Consider the following 23,256-nt stretch of genomic DNA (forward strand, 5'->3'; position numbering starts at 1 on the left):
GATTAGTTTGATATTATCTATAAAATCTTTTCCATAATTGTAAAGATAGTCTGAAAAAATAAGGTAGCATAAATTGAGTAGGAAGAGTGCAGGCTTTGGTGTCAGCACACCTAAGTTGGGTTTTATTTTGTTTTTTTTTTCCAGACCTGGGTTAAAATTTGGCTCTGTCCTTTGTTAGCTATCTCACCTTGATCTAGCTATTTAACTGGAGTGTCAGAGAAGGAAGTAGGGCCAGGGGTATTAATACCTGCTCCTATAATTGTTGGGAGGATGAAGTGTGTTGGTATACACGAATGACTCTTGTCCCTTGTCTTGCCTGGCATAGAGGAATACTTGGTGTTCTCTTTTCTCTTTCTCACCCCAATCCTTTATAACTGAAGTTTAATTTTTTTTTTTTTTTTCTATTCTAGGTGGATTGTAGATATGGAAGGTGCACCAGGTACCTTATATGAAGGGGAAAAATTTCAACTTCTATTTAAGTTTAGTAGTCGATATCCTTTTGACTCTCCTCAGGTAACTGTTTTGCTTTTTAAATTTTTATTGTATTTTTGGATTATAGCAAAATGCTAAATTAGCAATTTTTGACTAAGTAAAAACTTATAAAAGAAATTCATTGTAATTATGTGAATAGATTTGTTCCTTTATCTTATTTATAATATAATGAAGATCATATGAACATTTTACCTTATTGAGATTAGGGCTTTGCTGCTTTTGTACTTCTGAAAACTTAAGACTGTTTCTTATCCATTCATGTTAAGCAGAAAAAAGGGATGGAAATCTAACACAGGCCCATGGGTTGTGGGAGAACTTAGCATTTGGAATAACTGGAGGCACGTCTTCCTAGATAAGATGATGATAGAATGACATTGTTAAGAGGCAAGTGCTTTTTGGGAAGGAGCACTTCTTTGATTTCGCATTGGCATGCTGTCTTTTGCAGCCTTTTAGTATTGCAAGGGCAGAATATATTATTACAAGATGTTAAATATCTAGACATCAGCCCCAAATCTGATCATTATAATTTGAGGCAGAGTCAATTTAGTTAATGTCTTAAAACTTGGACAAGGGATAATGGTGGTAGAGAAAAAATTTTGAGAGCTGCTTAACTGTGGTGAATGATTAATCCTTGGACGTTAGAGAAAAGGAGACTCTAGGATGAATTCCAGATTTCTGGCTTGGTAAGATGGGTAATGAGTTACTAGTAGCAAAATGATAAGACAGTGCCCAACTCTGTGTAGCATTGTTAGGTAATGAGGTGTTGTGGATAGTGAAATTTCCCAAATAACCTGAAATTCAACATGTGAGGTGCTAAAATATGCTATTTTTGAGGAAAATCATATTTCATTGCTACTTTAAATAGAATATACCAAACAGCTTAATCAATTCTCTTAGCCATGTAGGAGTATAGATGGAAGTCAGTTATTGTATTGTGCTATAGATAAAGAGATGATTGTTTTAAGGCATAGAATTAAATGGAAACGGACTCCTTGAGTTCTGAAGTTTCCATGTGAGCAGAAAATTAAGAGGTTGGGGGCTCCTTTTTATCTTTTTCATAAAAATAAGACAGAGACGTATGTATTGTCCTGACCTCTAGGCTTCTGTAATAACCGTGTGTAGACTGTAATCAAAAACCGAAGCAAATGTATTCCTTCTTTTCAGAAAATGAGCTTCATTTTCTGTTGTTGCCTTTCGGCTTATCAGCATCATCTTACTGTTATTGCTTGAAGGCAGTGAGGTATCCACTTGTCACCTTCAACCTAAGTTCGTTGAAGGTATGTGAAGGAAGAATACAACTCACCAGCTCAGGAACTTTGCCTAGGGGACTGTTGGAGAAGGCTTACTCTGGGAACTCACAAATTTTTCATCAGAGGGAAATAATATTTCTGTAAACATGAAACCAAGAGAAAAGTGTTCTCTAAACTCTCAGTTTTTAGTTCTAAATCAAATATCAAGCTTAACCATCAGTTGAATTTCATCTTTAATATTTCCGTAAGAACCTTTGTAATAAATTCTATCATCTTATCTCATATTCCTTTTATCCTCCTTCCCTGGTTTTACTCGTGCTTGCTGGTCTGATTTTTGTGTCCTCCGGGTTCTTTTTTTTTTTTTTTGACATTAATATTTTAAAAATTAATTATTTATTTTTGGCCACGTCGGGTCTTAGTTGTGGCATGTGGGCTGTTCGTTGCAGCACGTGGCCTTCTCTCTAGTTGTGACAAGTGTGGGCTCAGTAGTTGCGGCACGTGGGCTTAGTTGCCCCACGGCATGTGGGATCTTAGTTCCCAACCAGGGATCGAAACCGTGTCCCCTGCGTTGGAAGGCGGATTCTTAACCACCGGACCACCAGGGAAGTCCCGTCCTCCAGGTTCTTTATTCAGTGCTCCCTTGTTCTTCTCACTTTTTAAAGTCTTTAACCATCTTAAGCCACTAACTCCCAGATCTCCAACTCTGTGTACAATCTCTTTCTGAGGTTTAATTTCACACCCTTGTTGGACATCTCTACTTGAACACCTCCAGATGTCCAAATTTAACACAGCTGAACTCAGTTTTTTCTAATAACAAAATAAAATAAAAAAAAGAATTTTTTCTTGGGTTTCTGTCCACCTAACTTCTCATGTTAAATTTATTTCATTTCCCTCACTCTTAAATGCAGTTTTTCAGATCCTTTCACAGACTTAAGGCAGTCCACCACTTTTCTTAGCTTATCATCAGTGCTGTGTGGTCCAAGCGTTCAGCTTTTATTTGGACTATTACAAAATAGCCTCTAGTTGTTTCCACTGCTAGCCGTCCTTTCACAGTGCTGTTAGATTTATTTGAAGGTGCAGTTACCTCATTGGTTTTCGCACATACATCCACCACCACCATCCCCACCCTTCTTGGTAAATCCTGTGATGGTTCTTATTTCCTGTGGAGTCAAATCAAGCTTAGCAGTCCAGTCCGTTTATGGTTGAGTCTGAACTGAAGCATTTTAGCCACACATTACCTCCATGCCTTCTACTGTGTAGTAATATTTGCATCATACTTTATTAATGTAGCCATTAAGTAATGTTATCTCTGAAAGTGAAAGATTACATGTAGAATGATGTGGAAACCCTAGGGGGGTTGTTCCCAATCTTTTGGAATACGAGTTTTTAACATCAGTTAATTTATATATTTATATATATATATATATATATATAATATTCTAATATCCATGATTGAGAAAATAACAGACCACTCTGAGTCCAGTAATACTTTTAAATTATTTTTAAATTCTATTAATCACGTCATCTGTATGATTATAAAATAATTATAACATGTCCAGTAATCAAAGCTTGTTGTACATACAGATTTCAAGATTTTTCGGATAACTAAAACTTTCCAAAGGTCCATTGCATTGCTCTGGATAAGGGCAGTAAAATTCGCCATTCACCAAAGATTTTATTTGTTCAGATGTGGAAGCATTGGCTCTTGTTAGGTAATTAGTCTTTCATTTTCCTATGCAATAAGCAGTACTAAATTTACCACTACTTACCAGAGTAGAATTTGAGGACATATCCGTAGAATAAGCATCTCATTGTGAAATTATTAATTTTGTGTCAGTGAGATCTTTGTCTGTAAATGAGATCTATAAGACTATACATAAAATTTGTAGGCTGTGTTATTTTCTTCTACTAGTTATAATTAATTTCATATGTATCTCACTTTACAGTGAAAAGGCTACCTATGTAAAACATGGTGTTTGGCCCAATCATTTGCTTTAAAAGAAACAATAACAGCAACAAAAAACTTCCTCAGTTAAAATGGGAGCAGAGATGAGGTACCTTTTCATCACTGTTTTCTAGTAATGTGCACTTCCCAGCAGCCGTACAGAAAATAAAATTCTTTCTATATAGTGGATTTTGTTTCCTTATGCTAGGATACAGGTAAATGGTTGGTTAATTTAACATGTATTGAGCATGAACTGTGTACTTTAGAGATGGCAGAGAGTACAAAAATTAAAAAGGAATTGGGCCTGACTTTAAAAAGCCAATAATCTGTTTAGTATTTGGATAGATAGACATTTATTCATTCATTCTGTAAGTATTTATTGAGCATGTATCATAAGACAAACACTTTACTAGGTGTTGGCAATTCTGTGGTGAACAAAATGGCCCTCCAAAAACCCTCCTTATGTGGAGTTTGCATTCTTGTAGAAAGAGAAGGACAGTAAACAAAAAGCAAAATATATATAGTATGGAAGATGGTGAAAAAAAGTAGAAAAGAGGAGTCAGGGTGTTGCAGCATTGGGTAGAGTGAGCAGGAAAGATGTCATGAGAAGGTGACATTGGGGCAGAGATCTGAAAGAGTTGAGTGCATAAGCCACATGAAAGGGGTGAGAGAAAGGGCAGGTGAAGACAAAATGCAATGGTCCTGAATCTGGAGCATGCCAAGTGGTTCCCTGGAGTGTTGTATAATCAAGAAGAGGAGAGTAGGGCCTAGGTCAGAGAGAGAATTTGGGCTGGAAGGTCCATTAGAGATTGGATAGGACATTTATAGCCCATCGTAAGAATTTTGACTTTTACTCTCAATGAGGTAGGAAGCCCTTGAAGATGCTGAGCAGAGGAACGACATGCTCCTACTTAAAATTAAAAGGAGAAACTTGGCTGTTATGTGGCACATTGACTTCTGGAGGCACAAGGGTGCCCCTGTTGCAGTGATCCAGGTGAGAGGTGATGGTGATTTGTACCAGAAGGGTAGCAGTGGAGGTTGTGGAAGGTGGCAATATTTTGGACTTACTTTAAAGATGCTAAAAATATACTTGCCTTGATTATAAAGCTTTAGAAACATTGGGGCAGAAGAGTAATCACTTTCCCCTCACCCCTGTTCCCCCTCCTGTTCATGCCCCTTTAACACGAACCCTTTTGTTATGTTGCTTAAAATTCCCTCATTGCAGAGATCCAGAACTTGTTTTCATAGTGTCCTCATCCTTTTGTCCGTGGTCTGATTCTCCCTGCTTTGGGGAAGCCATCAGTATTCATGCTGCTGATACACATTAGATGACTGAAAGGGGAGGACTGAATGGAGAACTATGCTAAAATTCTTACCCCCGTCACTTTTGTCAAGTATTTATCACTTATTCTAGACTACCTATGTCATATATATTATTCATAATGAGATATTTGATTTAGTTTATTAAACTCTCTGCTTGTATATTCAGTTTTTATAGTTGCCCTTTAAATATTGTCATCTACTGACAATTTTAATCAGAGAAAACATCCCCTCATATTGTCCCTGTAGAAATCTTGGTATCTATATAGTAGATTGGCTTTATAACTGTAGCCTGTTATGTATTGCTCATTCTGTGTATATTGTATTTGCACCTAGCTTGATATACCATATTAGGTGTCTGACTTTCTAATCACTTCCAGAGCACTGGTCTGAACACATTAGTATGCCTTCATTGTGCTAAGATCTCAATACTGTGAGGTCACACAGTACTGAGCCTGATCTTTGGACGTCCTCAGGTATGATTGCCATGAATTTCACGTTAGAAACAGTTAGCTAATATCCATCCTTTATATTGTCACTGTTGGTGGCTTTCAGTTTAGGTTTTTTAGTACCCAAAGGTTACCCAGAGGTTGGCCTGCTTAAAATGTTAGGTTGGATGTGGGACATGCGAACTTACCTCCAAAATGATATGGATCCTGAGCTGAGTTCCTTCTCACATCTCACCTGCTCTTGAACTTGAGCCACACTGATGGGGGATATTTGGAAATTTAGAGACATATGAGGACTTCTTCTAATGCACACTCAGAACTTAAGATGTGGTTCACATGCATTAGATTTAACATCCTTTTCTAAAATTGTGACTTTTTTTCCATTTAATAGCTTGTTCTTAAAAATCTGTAATTCCATTTTACTCAGTATGGTTTATGCAGTGGGGAATGTGTGCAGTCTCTGGTCGCTGTTCAATCTATGTGACTACTTTGAATCTGAATAAATTGTTTAAAAAATAAATTAGCAAAATTCTTTATTCCCTTTGGTTTCAAATTCATCGTATTCAGTTATATTGTCACATCTGTTTTGGATAGTTTATCAGCTATTTGCGATTCCCCCCCAGAAAGGTTTTTGAACTCTGGAAACAGCTTCAAGTCTTTTAAGTTTTCAGAGCCTACTTGGCTGTATTAAAAAAACTGAAATGTGCATTTCCTCCTCTGGCTTGTACTGCATATTAAATAAACGAGGATAGTTAAGAGTGTGGTCTTGGGACTTCCCTGGTGGCGCAGTGGTTAAGAATCTGCCTGCCAGTGCAGGGGACATGGGTTCAATCCCTGATCCAGGAAGAATCCACATGCTGTGGAGCAGCTGAGCCCATGCACCACAACTACTGAGCCTGCGCTCTAGAGCCCACGAGACACAGCTACTGAGCCCGCGTGCCACAACTACTGAAGCCTGTGCACCTAGAGCCCGTGCTCCGCAGCAAGAGAAGCCACCGCAATGAGAAGCCCACACACCGCAACAAAGAATAGCCCTGGCTTGCTGCAACTAGAGAAAGCCTGCGTGCAGCAACGAAGACCCAACACAGCCAAAAATAAATAAATAAATAAATTTATTTAAAAAAAAAAAAAGAGTGTAGTCTTGAAGAAATTCAGTATTGTTTACTCTTCTGTCACATGCGGAGAACCAGAATAGCAAAGTTTGCATCAAAACTGTGCAGACTGCTTACCAGCCTTTACATGAATAAACTGTTGAAAAAATTTTTTTCTTATATTTCAGGAATTCATCTGAATTCCTGAATGGAATTCAGGAAATCCTGGATGGAGCCTGTCCATGTTTAGACAAACTTCTAAAATTCTCTATCTGCCAGGTTGGGTTCTAGGGGTTACCTGTACCATGTACAACAAGTTAGTTCCCCTGTTTTTGGTTGCTAGAAGTTTTAGGCTGGTTGCATTTGCTCTGAATGCAGCAGGTTTAAAAGCCCCTGCTTTTTTTTTTTTTTTTTAAGCATTATTAAGATCTGATTTATTTTAAGCATTATTAAGATCTAATTTATTTTTATTTCAGTCCCCTCAAACTTCAAAACTCTTTCTTTCTCCTTGATTTCTGGCTCTCTTCTCTGCTTATAGAATGTCTGCTGCTTCTGCTGTAGGTGTCTTCCACTGCTCCTCATCCCCTTTCTTTCTCTTCTCTTCTCCTTTACTTTTGGTTCATGCATACTTCTTGGCTCTCAGACCAAGTGATTTAGTTTATAATCATTTCTCTCCAAGAAGAATACTGCTTTCCTTCTGCTTTGTGAATTGGCTAGTCAAAGCATCTCGTGATAACCTTTTGGTTGGCTGTCTGTGTATTTTCCTTGATGGTTGTTGATACATTGCTTCATTTGTGCCAAAAGAGATAACTTGGCAGTTCTTACTTTTCTGGCACCAGAGCACTGTTCTACATGACTTGTTTTAAAAAAGACCTTACTGGAAAAGAAATAGCCTTTAAAAATAATTGTGGCCAGGGAGTAAGCTCTCGTGGGCACTGCTTGTGTTCTTCATGAAAATATCCTATTAGTCAAATGGCATTTTGTGGCAGAATGAACAACCCAAAGCAGATGCATATTCTGTGAGGTTTGTAAACTCCCACTCTAGACATCCACAACACATTGTGGGAATATCAAATGCATATAATATAATAAACTGTAGTTCACATTTATAAAAAAATTAAAAAATAATTGTGGATAGACTCATGGAGCTGCAAGACCTTTAAGCAGTCATTTCCCTTTGCAGAGCAGTACTTTTTTAGCAAAAAATGATGAAAAAGGCACTAATTCTGATAGATATAATTGATATAAATGGTGCTTCAAACACAGCTGTGCCGAAGTCTTTCGGGGGGGTCTTCTGCAATTGGGCCGGACAAGTCACTTGATATCTCTTGTTTTAAGACTTTACTTTTAATTTTCAGCTTTACTTTAGCTCTTTTTTCATGGGAATGGAGGGTGGATCACCAGAATTTAAAGAAAAAAAAAAAAAGAAACACAAGTGTATGAAGACATTCCTTTGAGGAAAAAATTCCTCTTCCTGTCTTATATTAGCTTCAGCCAAGGAAATGAGGCCCATTTGTTAGCAGTATATTTGAAATATTTGAGAACTCCTACTTATATGAAAGAGTGCTTTGTTAAATGTAAATATTTGTAAAATTGTAATAAAACCAGATATGTAGGTAGAAATTTAAAAATAAAAGCAAAACCTAGCTTATGGTAGTTTCCCATAGCATATCGCATATTAAAATACGGCATACCTTATTCTGGCCACCCTTATTTCACTGGCTGTCTTCTGCTCTATAAAGGAAAAAAGGGGGCTTATGCCTAGAGCAATATATTTCATCAGTTTGTCATCACTTAAGGTAGGGTTTCTCCTTACTAAGATTCCTCTATATCTGAGTGTGAGGTAATTTGCAGGGCTAAGATATACTTACTGTAAGCCTAGTTTGGGAACTATTGGTTTATATTTGATGAGTTTTATAAAAATGCCATCATACCTAGTGAATCAGAATCTGGGAAAGTGGGGCTCTTGAATTTGTATTTTTAGCCAGCTCTCCAGGTGATTTTTTTTTTTTTTTAAGGGCCAGATCAGGAAATAGGAATTACTCCTAAGCAACAATAAAAATTATATATTATACTGCAGTATAAAATTCACTTAAAAGATTGACAGATTAATTTTTATATCAAAGTAAATAATTTATTATGAACTAACATATATCTAAGCATTCTTAAATATGAGACTTCTACTTTGACCTACTTTGGGCTATGCTTACAGATTCCTCAGGATGTATGAATTTACTCTCCTGCCTATTCAGATGCTTAGGTAGATATGTTTAAGAAACAGTATTATTGAGACATTGAATTATTAGGGCAAAGGAAGGAAATAATAGATTTATTACCTTTCAAAACAGTGCTGAGGCAAGATGGAGAAAGGGGAAAACGTAGAAGAACTGAGTAAAAGAAAAGGCAGAGAAAAAACAGCAAGTAATTGGGAGACGCATTCAACCTTTGTTTTTTCATCTAAGCACATAGATATTTGCTGATTAATAAGTGGTAGTTTGTGCCCATCATAATGGAAGTGTGAGTTTAGATGAGGTGAAAGATGTAGCAGTCATTTCTTTTTGCATATGGCACCTAAGGTAATAACATTGTTATAGGTGGAAGTGGTGTTCCTACCGCGTGTAATTCATATTGTCCTAAAGTTGAATACTTTCATTTGAAATTTTACTGTATTTGATTTCTGTTTGCAGAGAACAATGAGTAATTTGAAAAACCATTCTTGTAAATATAGTTGTCTTTCACTAGTCTAAAAATACATGGTAATTTAGAAAATTTTAAAAGGAATTTGTGAAAAATAGCTGAAATATAAAATAGGTAATCTGGAGTTTTTTCCTACTACATGGTCATTCATATAGTGAAACCAGTACTTACTGAATTGATAAGAACAAAGCAGTTGTTTATCTTGTTCCTGGCATTGATTTTATTTGTTTTTAATTTGGTTTTAAAAATATTAACTTACCTGGAGAACATTTTATTTTTTGGTAATACGGAATATTTGAGTGTTAATGGAATTTTGTTCTTTCTTAGGTCATGTTTACTGGTGAAAATATTCCTGTTCATCCTCATGTTTATAGCAATGGTCATATCTGTTTATCCATTCTAACAGAAGACTGGTCCCCAGCGCTCTCAGTCCAATCAGTTTGTCTTAGCATTATTAGTATGCTTTCCAGCTGCAAAGAAAAGGTAGGACTTTTCAGAATTATTCCAGGTATAGTTCTTCTTTTAGTTTGGGTAGAGAAGCTATTTTAATACATAATTTATTTGAAGAAGGACTTAATGCTTTCTATTACGAAGTTATAGGGAACGTTTTAGTAATAGATTGGAAAATAATTTGATAATAGAAGTCAGACATTGTTTCATATTTCTTAAACAGGAAATTTCTGCAGATGTTCTTAAATAATCTGAATTTTATTTCTGTAAGCATGCACAGGTCAAAAATGTACAAGAAATTATTGTTTCTAGATTTCACAGTGGAAAGACCCAGGAATAAGCATTATGGCTCCCTTGTCCCCACCCCCACCCCCCCACCCCCCCACCCTGCTGGCTTCCACCCTATCAGCCTCTTTTAGGGGATTTCCCAGGAACCAGAGCTCTCCTATCATAAAGCCGAGGTTGAAGGAGGACTAGATTACCAGTAGAATTTTCAGGACTTTTCCTCTTATTCTCCTTTACTAATCTACAGATTCTGTGTCTGATGGAGAAGGGGGGAAAAGACCAGAAAGAAAAATCATGTGAGTTAAATTTAGAATACCCTTTTGAAATATCTAAATCCTCTCTGTGTTTCTGCCCTCTTGTCATTCCTGCTTGAGGGTTAGTGTCTTGTCATTCCTGCTTGAGAGGTTTTAAAGCATCTCTTCTCCATGGGGGTTTCCTTTTGTATTCTCTTTAAAGGAAAAACGAATTTACCTTAGAGATTAGGGAGCTGTGGGGTTATTCATTTATTTTAGCAGGTTTTTTTTTTTCTTCTCCAAATTCAACTGTCATTTTTATTAATATTTAGAAAACTTTTAGATAGTACTTCATTTTTAAATGGTGGGTTATCTAGATTTTGAAACACTCTAAGCCACTTGTTTACAAAGTGAGTTTCTTGAAATGTTAGTTCCATAAGAGGTTTCTTGGTGTTAGGTTTAAAAAAATTTTTTTGTTCAAATAAGAATGGGAAATAATGGGTTAAATTGTATATGTATTTTTTAACCGTAGCATCAGAGCCCTTAATATGCAATTTTATGTACAAGAGGAAGAATGAAACTTCTGGCAGTTAAACTATGATACACCATTAGTTGAAAGACATGTATCCCCATTTAGGAATATTAAGAAAAAAATGTACATCTTAGAATAGATGAAATAGGGTGCCTATTATCTAATGTTAGTACCACCTTTTAACTTGAGTTTCCTCCTTGTTAGCTTTTCTAAGCTGCATTTTAGGCTACACTTGAGCTTTTGTTAACCCCAAGGGCTTGGAAACAAGTTTCTTTCGTTTACTGCTTCCATGTTTTCTCCTCTCCCCATCTCCACCACCATCCCACATGCAGGCTTTGGACCTTCAGGTGTGGCATAGAGCAGTTTCCAATCACAGGGGCTTCTCTTAATGTTAATGTCTATAGAAAGATGAGGGAGTAACTCTAGGGTTTAATAAGAGAAATTAAGATTAACACGAGTGGTGTCTGCACATAGCCCTTACATGTGCCTTACGATTACTAGCTTTGTTTACATTTAAAGGTAATGATTTCCTGTTAAAAGCTAGAAAATGATTACGTTCTCTAACTCCTTCATCCTTTTCTAACCCTCATCTTTCCCTTCACATTCTAGTTGTCTGCTGTTAGTGTTTCTTGCACAGTTAGTATAAGACTAATCATTCCATTTAAATTATTGATAAACTATATTATATAATATAAACTGTAAATTATAATTTATTCAACCAAAACGATAATCTGGAAGTCAGAATTCTGGCAGCATTAGTTTTGTAGAAAATGATAAAATTCAGACATTATTAGGTACCTGCTATGTGCTGTTGTTACTGTGCTAAGTACTAGATTACTAAGAAGAAGAGGAAACGTGCTTTGGCACTGAGGGGAATCTAGCACCAAATAGGCTTTAAAATGTCTTTTAAATATTCACCGAAAGCTGTTCTATTAAAACAGATGAATTTTATTCTGTGGTGGACATGGTTCCGTGAGTGTCACTTTCCGTTGTATTCAGAGAGTAGTCAACTCCCTGAATACAAATTTTAATTTAACTCTAGGCATTTTTTAGTCATAACTCTTTCGTTGCAGTTTCTTTTTTCACAAAAAGAAACTTATTTTTTGAAGATTGGGTTCTGATAAATAGATGAGTTTATTGTTTGTTACAGTAGTAGCAGTTTATTCCACATGAACACAGGTTATGACTTTACAGGACAAACAATAGCAGATCATCTATTCTTTAAAGTAGACATATAATTTCATGATAATAATTTTTCAGGAATTTTCTCTAACTGTATAAACAGGGTGATCTTGGTATAGTTTCGTGTCTTATGCTCTACTCTTTCTTTCTGTTAAATTACTGTTATTATTATCTCATAAGAGTTAGATCATAGTTATGTATATGAATTTTAGAAGTGCCAAGTGGACTGTCAGTTTTCCTTCCTGCTACCTAGGTAGTCCTGTTCACCATTGCTATTTGGTTGGACCTATCATATTATCTACTAACCTGCCCTCAGTGGCTTTAATACAAATTTGACATGTTTCCAAATCTTTGTAGAGAGGCACATATTTTTTTGTGTCTGATCAACATCCAACAGTTTTCAAGAAAATTCTTTCATAACCTGTCTTCAGTGTTGTTAGTTGTAGTTACAGCTATTTCTGATGTAACTCCTTGCAGAGCTGCCGTATGCTTCTAATATTGTGCTAGTCAGGGCGTATGTATTGCAGAAATGCTAATGTGTCTTTTCCCCCTTTTGCCTCTTACATACATTTTGGAAACCAAATCCTTTGGTCTCTCCTTGATGATACGTGTTTACAGGAAAACAATAATCCTTTGTGGAGGATTATAAGTTGCTAGAGTTTCTCAGACAAACCTAGTTAGGTAGAGTTTTGTTTTGATTAGCTCACAAAAGTAATTATTAAATTATTTCTGGGGAGATAAGATAAATGAAACCAAAATTCTTTATAACCTAATGCTGCCACTTTAGGTTGATAGTCATTGTCTAGTAATCCCATTGGAACCTAACCCAAACCACATATGCACACCTGTTTTTTTTTTTTTTAACAATTTCAGTGTCAAGAGGTTACACTTCCTGGAATATATTATTTTTTCAGTTATGACATCTGCATTTATATTGTTTCTTATGCATTCTGTAATATTTTTGCTAGAGCTTTTATTAAAACTATCTCCCCCTTATGTTTTCCTGTTTTACAACTTCTTATCTATTTAAATTCTTTTTGGTTTCAGAGACGACCACCAGATAATTCTTTTTATGTTCGAACATGTAACAAGAATCCAAAGAAAACAAAATGGTGGTATCATGGTAAGCAGTTTTATTTTAGAATGATAACTTTTCAGTATTTTGGTTTGAAAGATTATATATATGCTTGCTTGGGAAAAAGAGAGAATATATAATTGATGTTGTACTTTTGTAATATGGAGATGAATCTTTAAAATAGTTTAAGATATTTTATGGATAAGTTAGACTAGATTTTTAATGGGGCACATAAAATCATGGCCATCATACAAGTAAAATCTAAAATCGCTTTAACATTCTGCTCTACCATTGTATTGCAGAACAGAAGTCCGTAATAATATTGAGTCAAATTAGAACTAGCCTATTGGGAAACCTGTTACTTGATACAGAAGTTATGCTGCCTTGTGTACTCATTTAGTTGTGGTACTGTTGTTAGGGTGGAGGATCGCATTGTTAGAGATGGCCCATTAACTTAGAGAAAGCTCTTCCTATTCTAATAGTTATTCCTGAAAAAAAATTTGAGGTTCTACTGATTGTAGCTTTATGAATACATTATGTTTAATAATTTAATTTCTATTGTTTCTGTTGGGTAATGGTAGCTTAATAATTGAAGGCTGCTAGCATCTTTTCTAAGCTGACTACTGCTTCCTCAAAGAGGTATTTGAAATTAGGAACAGAAACTTTACATTCATGAGAAACCATAAAATTATTTATAAAAATTATTTTTAAAGTATTATAAAAATGTATATTCTTTACAAATTATTGGTTTAATGTAATTCAGTAGAATGATAGAGTGGGTGCTTTTAAGGTTTGGAAGAAAGATGAGAAGAGCAGTTTGAATTTTGAATTAAAGGTTGATGAAGGAGGATAAGTCTACCAAACACCGAAAGATAATAATGCAAGAATAGACATTGAAATAGAATTACTCTTTTCGGGCTTCCCTGGTGGCGCAGTGGTTAAGAATCCACCTGCCAATGCAGGGGACATGGGTTCGAGCCCTGGTCCGGGAAGATCCCACATGCTGCAGAGCAGCTAAGCCCGTGCGCCACAACTACTGAGCCTGTGCTCTAGAGCCTGCGTGCCACAACTGCTGAAGCCCACACGCCTAGAACCCGTGTTCTGCAACAAGAGAAGCCACCGCAATGAGAAGCCCGCGCACCGCAGCGAAGAGTAGCCCCCGCTCGCCGCAACTAGAGAAAGCCCGCGTGCAGCAACGAAGACCCAACGCAGCCAAAACTAAATAAATAAAATAAATTAAGAGAAAAAAAGCATGGAAAAACCTCAAATCACAGTCAATATAAAGTTAAAAAAATAAAATTGTGAAAGACATAGCTTGATTAAAAATAAAGACCATTTATAATAGTTGCTTAAGAATAAATTAATTACAAGCGTGGGCAAAAAAGTTCAGCACAGTAAAATAATGACAAATTTAATATTTTGAAACTTACTGAATTGGCAGAATTTTATAAAATGAATGCAGTGTTGGAGGAGGAGAGTAAAGGGTAGAATAAAACTGGTTTCAGGGGACTTCCCCCGTGGTCCAGTGGTTAAGGTTCCGTGCTTCTACTGCAGGGGGCACGGGTTCGATCTCTGGTCAGGGAAGTAAGATCCCGCATGCCCCATGGCCAAAAACAAAACAAAACAACAACAAAAAAAACCTTTTCATATTTGCTGGTGGTGTAGCAAGTTAGTGTAATCCTTTAAGGAAACAGCAGTTCAACAGTATTTAGCAGTTCAGCGATATTTAGCAAGCTTAAAGTTCGACTGAACCTTTTGTCTTAGTTGCTAAACTTCTGAGAATCCATCCTTGGAAAATCATCTTTAATACAAAAAATGTTTGATGCATGACGTGCTCCACGGAGCGTTATTTATAATAGGCGCTCTAGTCCTTATCCTCTGTTGTTTCCACGCGTGCTGTATTTGCCTGGAAGGACTCCTTCCACTCTTCCTGGGAACTCTTTCACCAAAGCCTTGTTGATTACTCCCTCCTTTAAGGAATCTGATCAACTTTCTTACTGTGCCAGAATGCTGGTTTTGTTTTACTTTTTAAGATATCCCCAATAATTCTGATATAGCTGGTCACTTGATAACTACTGTTTCAGGGATTCTTAAATATAAAAGGACAGTTTTCCCATGGGAATCTGAACACTGAAGGTCCACTAAAACTAAACAAGATCCTACTTGAATTAATTGGCCATTTCCTTCAGTTTACATTTCTGGCTTCTCATTCTTGCACATCCTCTTGCCTTTTAGGACTAAATACTAAGCTGTCTCTTCCCTCTGTGCCTTTACAAAGAATCTTTTCAAAAAGAAAAAACATTCCTTGAGTGTCACAGTCCCCTTTACCTTTGCATAATAAGTTCTTAAATTCATCAAAAATTAAGATTCGTCAATCAGGAATGTTGACAAATACAACTAAATCAAACATTTTTTAAAATGTCAAAGTTGCCAAGATAGTAGTCATTCTATTTCAGACCCAATCTCACTAATAATAGAAAAATTCCCCAATTGTCTTTTCCACAGTGTTTTTAAACCACTTTTAAGTTTTTTTGTTAAACTTGAGAAGAAATTGTCTTAGAATGATGTAATTTTTAAAATATGTATATTTTGAAAATAACAGTTCTCTTTGCCACTCTATCCCACCCCATTGTTAGACCGTATATTCCCATTTTTCCCTTCCTTATTCCCTGGTAGGGAAATTTCAAAAAGATAATCATCTCTTAAGCCCTCTAATGCTGCCTTGTATAGTCAGAGGGACTTATCAGAAGGACTTAAGAATACTTCCAGAATTTCTTATTGCTTGCTTTTTTTTTTTAATATTTATTTACTTATTTATTTTAATTTTTGGCTGTGTCAGATCTCAGTTTCGGCACGAGGGATCTTCATTGCAGCATGTGGGCTTCTCTCCATTTGTGGTGTGCAGGCTTAGTTGCCCCACGGCATGTGGGATCTTAGTTCCCTGACCAGGGATCGAACCTGCGTCCCCTGCATTGGAAGGTGGATTTTTAACCACTGGACCACCAGGGAAGTCCCTTATTGCCTGCTTTTGAATAAGAAAACTTGCATAGTAAAACTGGAAATATAAAAATTCTTTAAAATAAAATATACTTCATAGTAGAAGTTATTTTTCATAGTTAATGGCTTTTATCTATTACTTGAGAAAGCCATACTTTTATAACTAAAGTAGAAAAGTCTTTTAACAGTTTAAAGGTGGATCATCTCCCAAGTTAGCCAAGAAGTACTAAGAAAAGAGGCTTTTCAAACTAAATTAACCTCTTACATAATGTAAAATGGTACAGGGTTTGTATAGGAATTCATTTTCCCAGTAAACAGATTAAAAGTATCCCCCTCAATACAAATCAGCCATTTTAAAAAGGCACCTGATTCTAATTCACCTGAATCATGACTATCCTTTTCTAGTTTCCTGTCCCAGGTACAGATAACTTTTTTCGTTTACAGATCATCCTGTTTAAAACCTCCTCAGTTCATTGCCTTACAGTGACCATTCTTATCTCACTGTGTTTTTTGCTCCTGCTTGAATCCTATATGCCTGAACCATTCCTCTCCTGCATTCTCCCTTAAATGGACGGTTTTGCTCCATGAGTGAGTGTCATACGAAATCAAAGAAGGGTAGTGTTCATTATACTTTGAGATGATAGAGCACCCGCTCTGTCGTACAGGTGGTTGGGTACAGGGACTCTTCCTTGAACTGTTCCTTTACCTTTACAAAGCTAAAGCATTTCAGCTGTGTAGTGTATATTGTCTTCTCCTTTATACATTTCACAGTAACAGTTATAAACAATATGAAAAATAGCCCACCTTGGTATTATAGTTGAATTTGGAAAATCTTATCAAAAAAGGTAATCATACTCGTTTAAGCAGAACCACATTAGCTTTGTTTTGGAACTTTTGAAGTTTCAGCTTATGTTTTTCCGCTTAGCTGCTTTAGTTCCAGAAGATCTTCATTGATTATGTTCTCCTTATAACTAATGCCAGTTACCAAGAAATACGGGCTCTAGTTATTTTCTTACCATCATCTAATTCTGAAAGGATTGCAAGATCAGAGTAGTGTCCTGATGTGACCTGCAGTGCTAAACAAAAAGATCAGAGACTGAACAAAGACTTGCTTGGAGTTGGAAGAACTCACTGAAACACTTAACATTTCAGTTTCTAGAAACCAAGCAGAATTGTAGGCCTCATGTCAAGCTCCACAGCCCCTCTGTGTGGTGCTGACCAACATACTTGGGTCAGCGTGGGTCAGAGTGTTTGTCAGGTGTAATCAAAGAGGCAAGAGAGGTTTTGGTTCAGATTAGTGACATCTGTGTACCTCAGAGGGGGCTTCCAGGATGTAGGATGGAGGCATTATTAATGAAGAACAACAAATCTGAAATTGAGTTGATCTCCTGGTTTTAGAAGAGAAGGACTCAGCTGACACACCAAAATTGAGCTGCCAGATACCACTGTTGGATTCTTGAAAAAAAGCCTCTCTGAGCGTAAATTTGTGATCTTCCACATTATTAGTATACCTTGAAAATTAGGCCAGTCATGCTACCCCACTGTTACTGTCTTTGTACACATCACACCTTATATTATTGTATTTCTCTTGAGATTCTTCTCTAGAACGCAATAACTTGTTAACGTGTAAAAAGTCATTGGTATGTGAGTACATATTCCTTGTTGTTAATTACTTGAAGTTGACTATCAATCTGTTGTCCAGAGCTCTCTTATAGTTTCTGTTCACTAAGGAATTAAGGTCTTTCCTGCACTGGAATGCAGATACTCTGTGTTGCTGGTTAAGGTGGGGGTCCATATGCTTTGAAAAATCAGTTGAGCTGAGAATAGGGCTAAAAAAGTAAAGAGGCCTGTGACCAAAATAGGTGTTTGAATAAGGCAGCTCATCTCAGCATACAGAAGGGCTGAAGAAGTCACCTGTGGTTCAGGTGTAGAATCTTCCTTAGAGAACAGATCTGTACCCAGTTCAGTGCACAAATTAGTGATTGAGCCTCAGAGTTCTGTATCATAAAACAGACATAATCGTTCTTAAAAAAGATGGAAAGTATCTTTTTATGAGATCATAAGAATACTTCAGTGAGATAACCAACTAGAGTCCATTCATGGTACCCATCAGTTTCCTGGGATCAGTGTTAAACATATATGACTTAGTTTCATAAATGGTTGCTTTTCACAGATGGGAGTACAGATCTGTGGTTCCTGAAGCAGTTTCCTTAAGGTGATAGATAATTGAACAATATAGTTTAAGACGGCTGCTGAGTATGGGCTGCAGAAAACTAGGCTTATAAGAACTAAATTGGCATAATGTTTCAATACTATGTCCAGTAGACTGATGAGATGGTAATTTGGGGAGGAGTAGAGCAATATTTTTTATAAAACTATAGACTACATTCGGGTTCCATTCAGCTGGAACATTTCCTTGTAGGATAATGTGGAGATAGGAACACAAAACTGTCTCAGACTAGTATTAACAAACTCCTTTTCTCCCTGCCTAATAACTATCCGTAGGTTTACCTATGTTAGTTTTGAACCTTTTTATTTGTACTACCTTTTAGGGTTACAAAGCCACTTTCTAAATTCCTGAGTCCAAACTTTCACTCTAGTTTAGGTCTTTGCCCTTTATTTCCTGCGGGATAACAACTCTATTGTCTACTGTGTAATCTTTCTTGAATCAGTTCATCAAAGGAAAACTTTTAATTCCCTAAACTGTTGAGACACAAACTTAACTGTAAAGATTTATTTTTGTGTTTCTTGGAGGTAGCATCCCACTTCATATCTACTGACCTCTTACTATGTTCCTTTTCTTCTAGTCTTCTCTCCCTGGGAATATCCAGGGAGATGGTTTCCAATATAATGTGATGGTTTTTATACTTTGGGGAAAATTAAATGACCACCTTCTAATATAGTTCTCTCATTCACATTTCCCAGAAGCCCAGTGAAGTTAGCCGTGGTAGGTGTCACCTCTTTGGGACTGGTATTTTATGTATTATATTTGAGGGTATAATTTTAGTAGGTTCTTCTGTAGTTCCAGAAAAAATTTAAGTTGTTTATTATGAGATTTTTTTTTTTTCAGGCCATAATTTTGCCACAAATACTTTAGCCAAGAGGCTAAACATATTGTGTTCTTTCACCACCTTTTATAGACCTGTATTTGTCTTGATCCAAGATAGGTTTACTCTACCAACTTTTTTTTTTTGGAAGCCAGTCCTAGTATCCAATAATCCTTTTCATATAGCTAGGAAACTGTGTTCCTTCTGTTAACAAACGAGTGTTTTGCTTCTTAGTGATTCCCTTCTTATTTAGGGAAAAGGTAGACATGGGTTTGGCTCATAACCTGCCTTCATACTGAACTTTTACTCATAGATTCCTTATTACATATAGCCATCATGGATATGTAATGTTGTAGTCCCTTTGGGTCCAGCTATCAGAAATAATTGAAATCCATCTTCAGAACTTATTTAATAAGCTTACTTCTCCAAAGATAGAGGATTCAAAGCAAGTAGTATCGTGTTAGTCCTAAACTTCTTTTAACATCTGACCCAAGATGGGGATGGGGATTGGGATTGGGAGAATGGCTTCTCATAGATCTCCTAATCATTTTGGTGGTTGGTAGCACATTCATACAACAGCCTACTATACTGAAAAACTTTCAGAGTAAACAATCTGATAAAGATACATTTATGGTTCCACCTATCAAAGATGATATGTCTTTGGAGATAAAAGCTATCTAGTTAACTAGATAACTTTATGTTTAAGTTGGATTTTATCTGTCACTTTTCTTATTGTAAACATTGTTACGTGGTACGATACTAAACTTCATCCCCAGTAGTTTGACATACTCTACTAGGTAGAGTTTAGTGCCATCTTTTAGCTTAGAGATTTACATGTTTTAGTATTAATTTCAAGAGACCCTAGTGTTATAAAATACTCTATTGGAGAAGTGACGTTTTAAGGGACCGCCTCATATTCTTAAGCTTATTCTGATCCATGGCAAATATATCCTCTTTATTGCAAGATCCACAGTCGTTGAAGAAACAGATACTTTAATGTGACAGTTAGAGGCTGTAAACTATTTACTTGGTCCTCTTCTTAAAGATGTTCTTATTTATTTATTTATTTATTTAAAGGATTCTAATGATTTAGATACAGTTTATTTTTAAAATTTAGTCTGTTTCACCCTTTAGATCACCCTTAACGTATAGGATCATGGAATGTTTCACCAATTTGCCCAGCATAGAAGTCAGATTTACTGCTTTTTAGCTCTCATTGAGTCTTTATGAATGAGAATTTTATTAGCAATATATCAATCCTAACATGGGATGGTTTGTGTAAAATATTTTGGCCAGTTGTTTAGAATTTTCTCCTTGAGAGCTTTCAGAACTTTGGGGTAGTTGCCACTAGTCTTACTTCTTTCTAGAGATTCTTTCTGAAGAATAACCAGTCCTCAAAATCCTTCAAATAGGTTTTGTGAAGTAAATTTTGTAAAATAAGTCATCAACTCCCAAGAATTTATATGTGTTACATAAATGTGTTGAGGCTATCAGAATGTGTTACTATACCTATGGGATTGTTTTTTTTAAAATGACCTCCTTTGCATGTATATGTATACTTGCTGAAAATTTTATTTTCTGAAGAGAAATTAATAACATTTACTACTGATTGATTTAGAGATTGTAGCTCATATGTGAAGTTACTTCTTTCAGTGACATACTTGTATTATTCTGTGTTAAGTAGCATGACAGTGTTGGTCAGGAGTTTCCTTCCTGTCTCATTACAGTTTTAAATTGTTGCCCATAAAAGAATTCTCTTATGATTGGTAAATCATGAATATGTGCTAACATATATCAATTTATTATTTGAAATAGAATTAACATACTGATAATAATATCATTTTAAGATTTGTGTAAACTACCATTTCCCTGAAAGAATACAGCTTGATTTGCTTGTCACTATATACTCGAACACAAAATGGACTTTTTTATTTGCAGGGATTGGGGGAGACAAGTCAGAAATGTAAACCATGTTCTTCTTGCTACTTGAAATTATTTCTGTATTAGACTAACTTGTAGATTTTACTTACGCATGCTTGACTGTTTTAATTATCTTTTTTCTCCTTTTCTTAAAGATGATACTTGTTGATGCCACTGTTATCATCCTCCTAGCAGAAGATAGTCCTACTGAGAAAATGAGCACTTTGATCATTCAGTCTTTGAACTTTAACCTTTGACTGGAAGTGACCTATAGGCAATGAAGACTACTTCCTTTTACTGCATTTTTACTCGTGTGCATTCTGGGCGCATGTTGATCGCTGGTTCAGTCCAGGCAACTGACATGCTTTTATTAGTCATACAGTATTAATGCAGGTGTCAGGAAATGTCAAATATAATTCCATTTTTTATTTTTATTTTTTTAAGCTTTTGGAAAAGTTCCAGGTCCTCATGTATTGTGCAATAACAATGACTTCCTTGGCGGTTTTGGGACGTTCATTGCCGGCAATGGACGTTGTAACAGGAAAAATTTTCATTAACTCCTGCCACCCAATGATTAATGCATGATAGGGCCTATGAAATGAACTTACCAGTTAGAGTGGGATTATAAATAAAGTGAGGGAACCAACATTACTTTGAAAGTCACCCCAACTGCTTACATTTGGATTCTATGCACTGTGAACCCTAAGGTTAACAGCATGAATTAACATGCGTCTTTAAAGGACTGTAATGAAAGATCATTGCATATTTATTGAATTGTTTATATCTGCTGTCAAGTTGTTTTGACATGGACAGTTTTCAAGTGACATTGGCAGAGAGGTACAATATGTTACCCCTATGGTGAAAATGAATTCATCTGTTGTACATATATAGTTCCTCAGTCTCTGAAGTAAAGGTGTGAGTAATATAGGGTATGAGTGGTTTAATCAAGGCTTTATTTTGGAAGTAAGAAAAATGGCAGTGACAAGTAAACTGCTGCAGTCCATGATCTGGGCGTGTCGTTTGTACGTTAACGACTTCCCCAAGCAGATGACACTCTGCTACTTCCCGCTAGCCGTCAGCATGAGCCCTGCTGCCTCGACACTATTCCATTTATTTATGTTCGGAAAATCCGTAAACATTTTTGTTTGCAGTTTTGTTTCTTTTGTTATGTTAAGTCAAGTTTGAATGTTACAATACTTTAATTGAAAAACTTTTGTCAAGTTTTTTCTTGTAAATTTTCTTTACTTGTATCATCTTGTCCTTCAATCCTGTACCCTAAAATAAGAAATACATTTTTGACAGAGGCTTAATGTTTTAACAAAAGAGTGTGGACATTTTTATTTTAAAATTTAGGCAGAAGTACGCTATAGAATGGTATGTTTGCTTATTTGTCTCACACAACCATACAGTTTTGTTCTGGAGGGATTTGTTTTGTTTTGCTTTGTTTTGTTGGTATTTAAGACTTTGCTTACAAGCTAGATAACATTTTTCTGTAGAAAAAAAAAATGTTTGAAAGGTCCAACTCTCAGTACCATGTAAGTTAATGATACTGCAACTAGGTTCTCTTTTTAAAAAGCAATTAATGTATTTTATAAATTACCTTTTCACATATGCAAAATCTGTTTCTACTACAATGTTATTTTTACTAATGCCTATTGTTGCACTCTTTTTGACATATCCTGCAGTGAATATAATGAATCAATTTGGGCTTAAAAATGAAAGCCAGTTGGCTAAAAGGTTTGAAATATGTACCCCAGCAAAACCATCCAGTCAATAATTGGCAAAGAATATTTTAAAACTTGTTTTTAATCTCTGTATAGATGACATTTTGTAGCTTTGTACATGTTGTTAATTAAGGGCGTATAATTTTACACTCTAAAAGTATAATTGTTGAACTCAGGGGTGGGTAGACTTCTAAAATATGTCTGCTGTAGAAATAACTTGAAAAAAAATTTTAAACTATGGCCAGCCACCAAATTGTGGACACCGTTTATACTGCTGGTTAGCAACTACCAGTGTTTAAACTTAAAAACATTTTTGTTCTTGACTAGATATACACCAATTCTCACAGTGGTCTCTATCAGTCTTATTAGTTGGCCGATTTAACCAAGACAAAAAAATGTTTTTTGGAATGCTTTGAACTACTCTTAGTTTTTAACTGCTTTTTAATATGAAAATTGCAGCTGTAAATTATGTATTTTTCATATTTTACGTAACTGCTCTAAACTACTGATTCACTTGATCATTCTCTGGGGTGGGGTGAGGGTCTCTCTCCGTACTGCTGGTCCTCT

The 23,256-nt window shown here is 35.9% G+C and overlaps 1 protein-coding gene across 1 annotated transcript in view; it reads left to right on the top strand.

Moving 5' to 3' along the window:
• Nucleotides 1-21,214, top strand: part of UBE2W (ubiquitin conjugating enzyme E2 W) — a 68,740-nt gene extending 47,526 nt beyond the window's left edge. Inside the window, exons 3-6 of the mRNA XM_059901988.1 lie at nt 411-513; nt 9,572-9,727; nt 12,974-13,049; nt 21,121-21,214. Of these exons, the coding sequence (XP_059757971.1) occupies nt 411-513; nt 9,572-9,727; nt 12,974-13,049; nt 21,121-21,134 (349 nt within the window). The 3' untranslated portion in view covers nt 21,135-21,214. The remainder of the gene's footprint in view (nt 1-410; nt 514-9,571; nt 9,728-12,973; nt 13,050-21,120) is intronic.
• The last annotated feature ends 2,042 nt before the right edge of the window (nt 21,215-23,256 follow it).

The sequence above is a fragment of the Balaenoptera ricei genome, chromosome 17 (assembly GCF_028023285.1).
Source record: "Balaenoptera ricei isolate mBalRic1 chromosome 17, mBalRic1.hap2, whole genome shotgun sequence".
NCBI classification, from domain to species: Eukaryota; Metazoa; Chordata; class Mammalia; order Artiodactyla; family Balaenopteridae; genus Balaenoptera; species Balaenoptera ricei.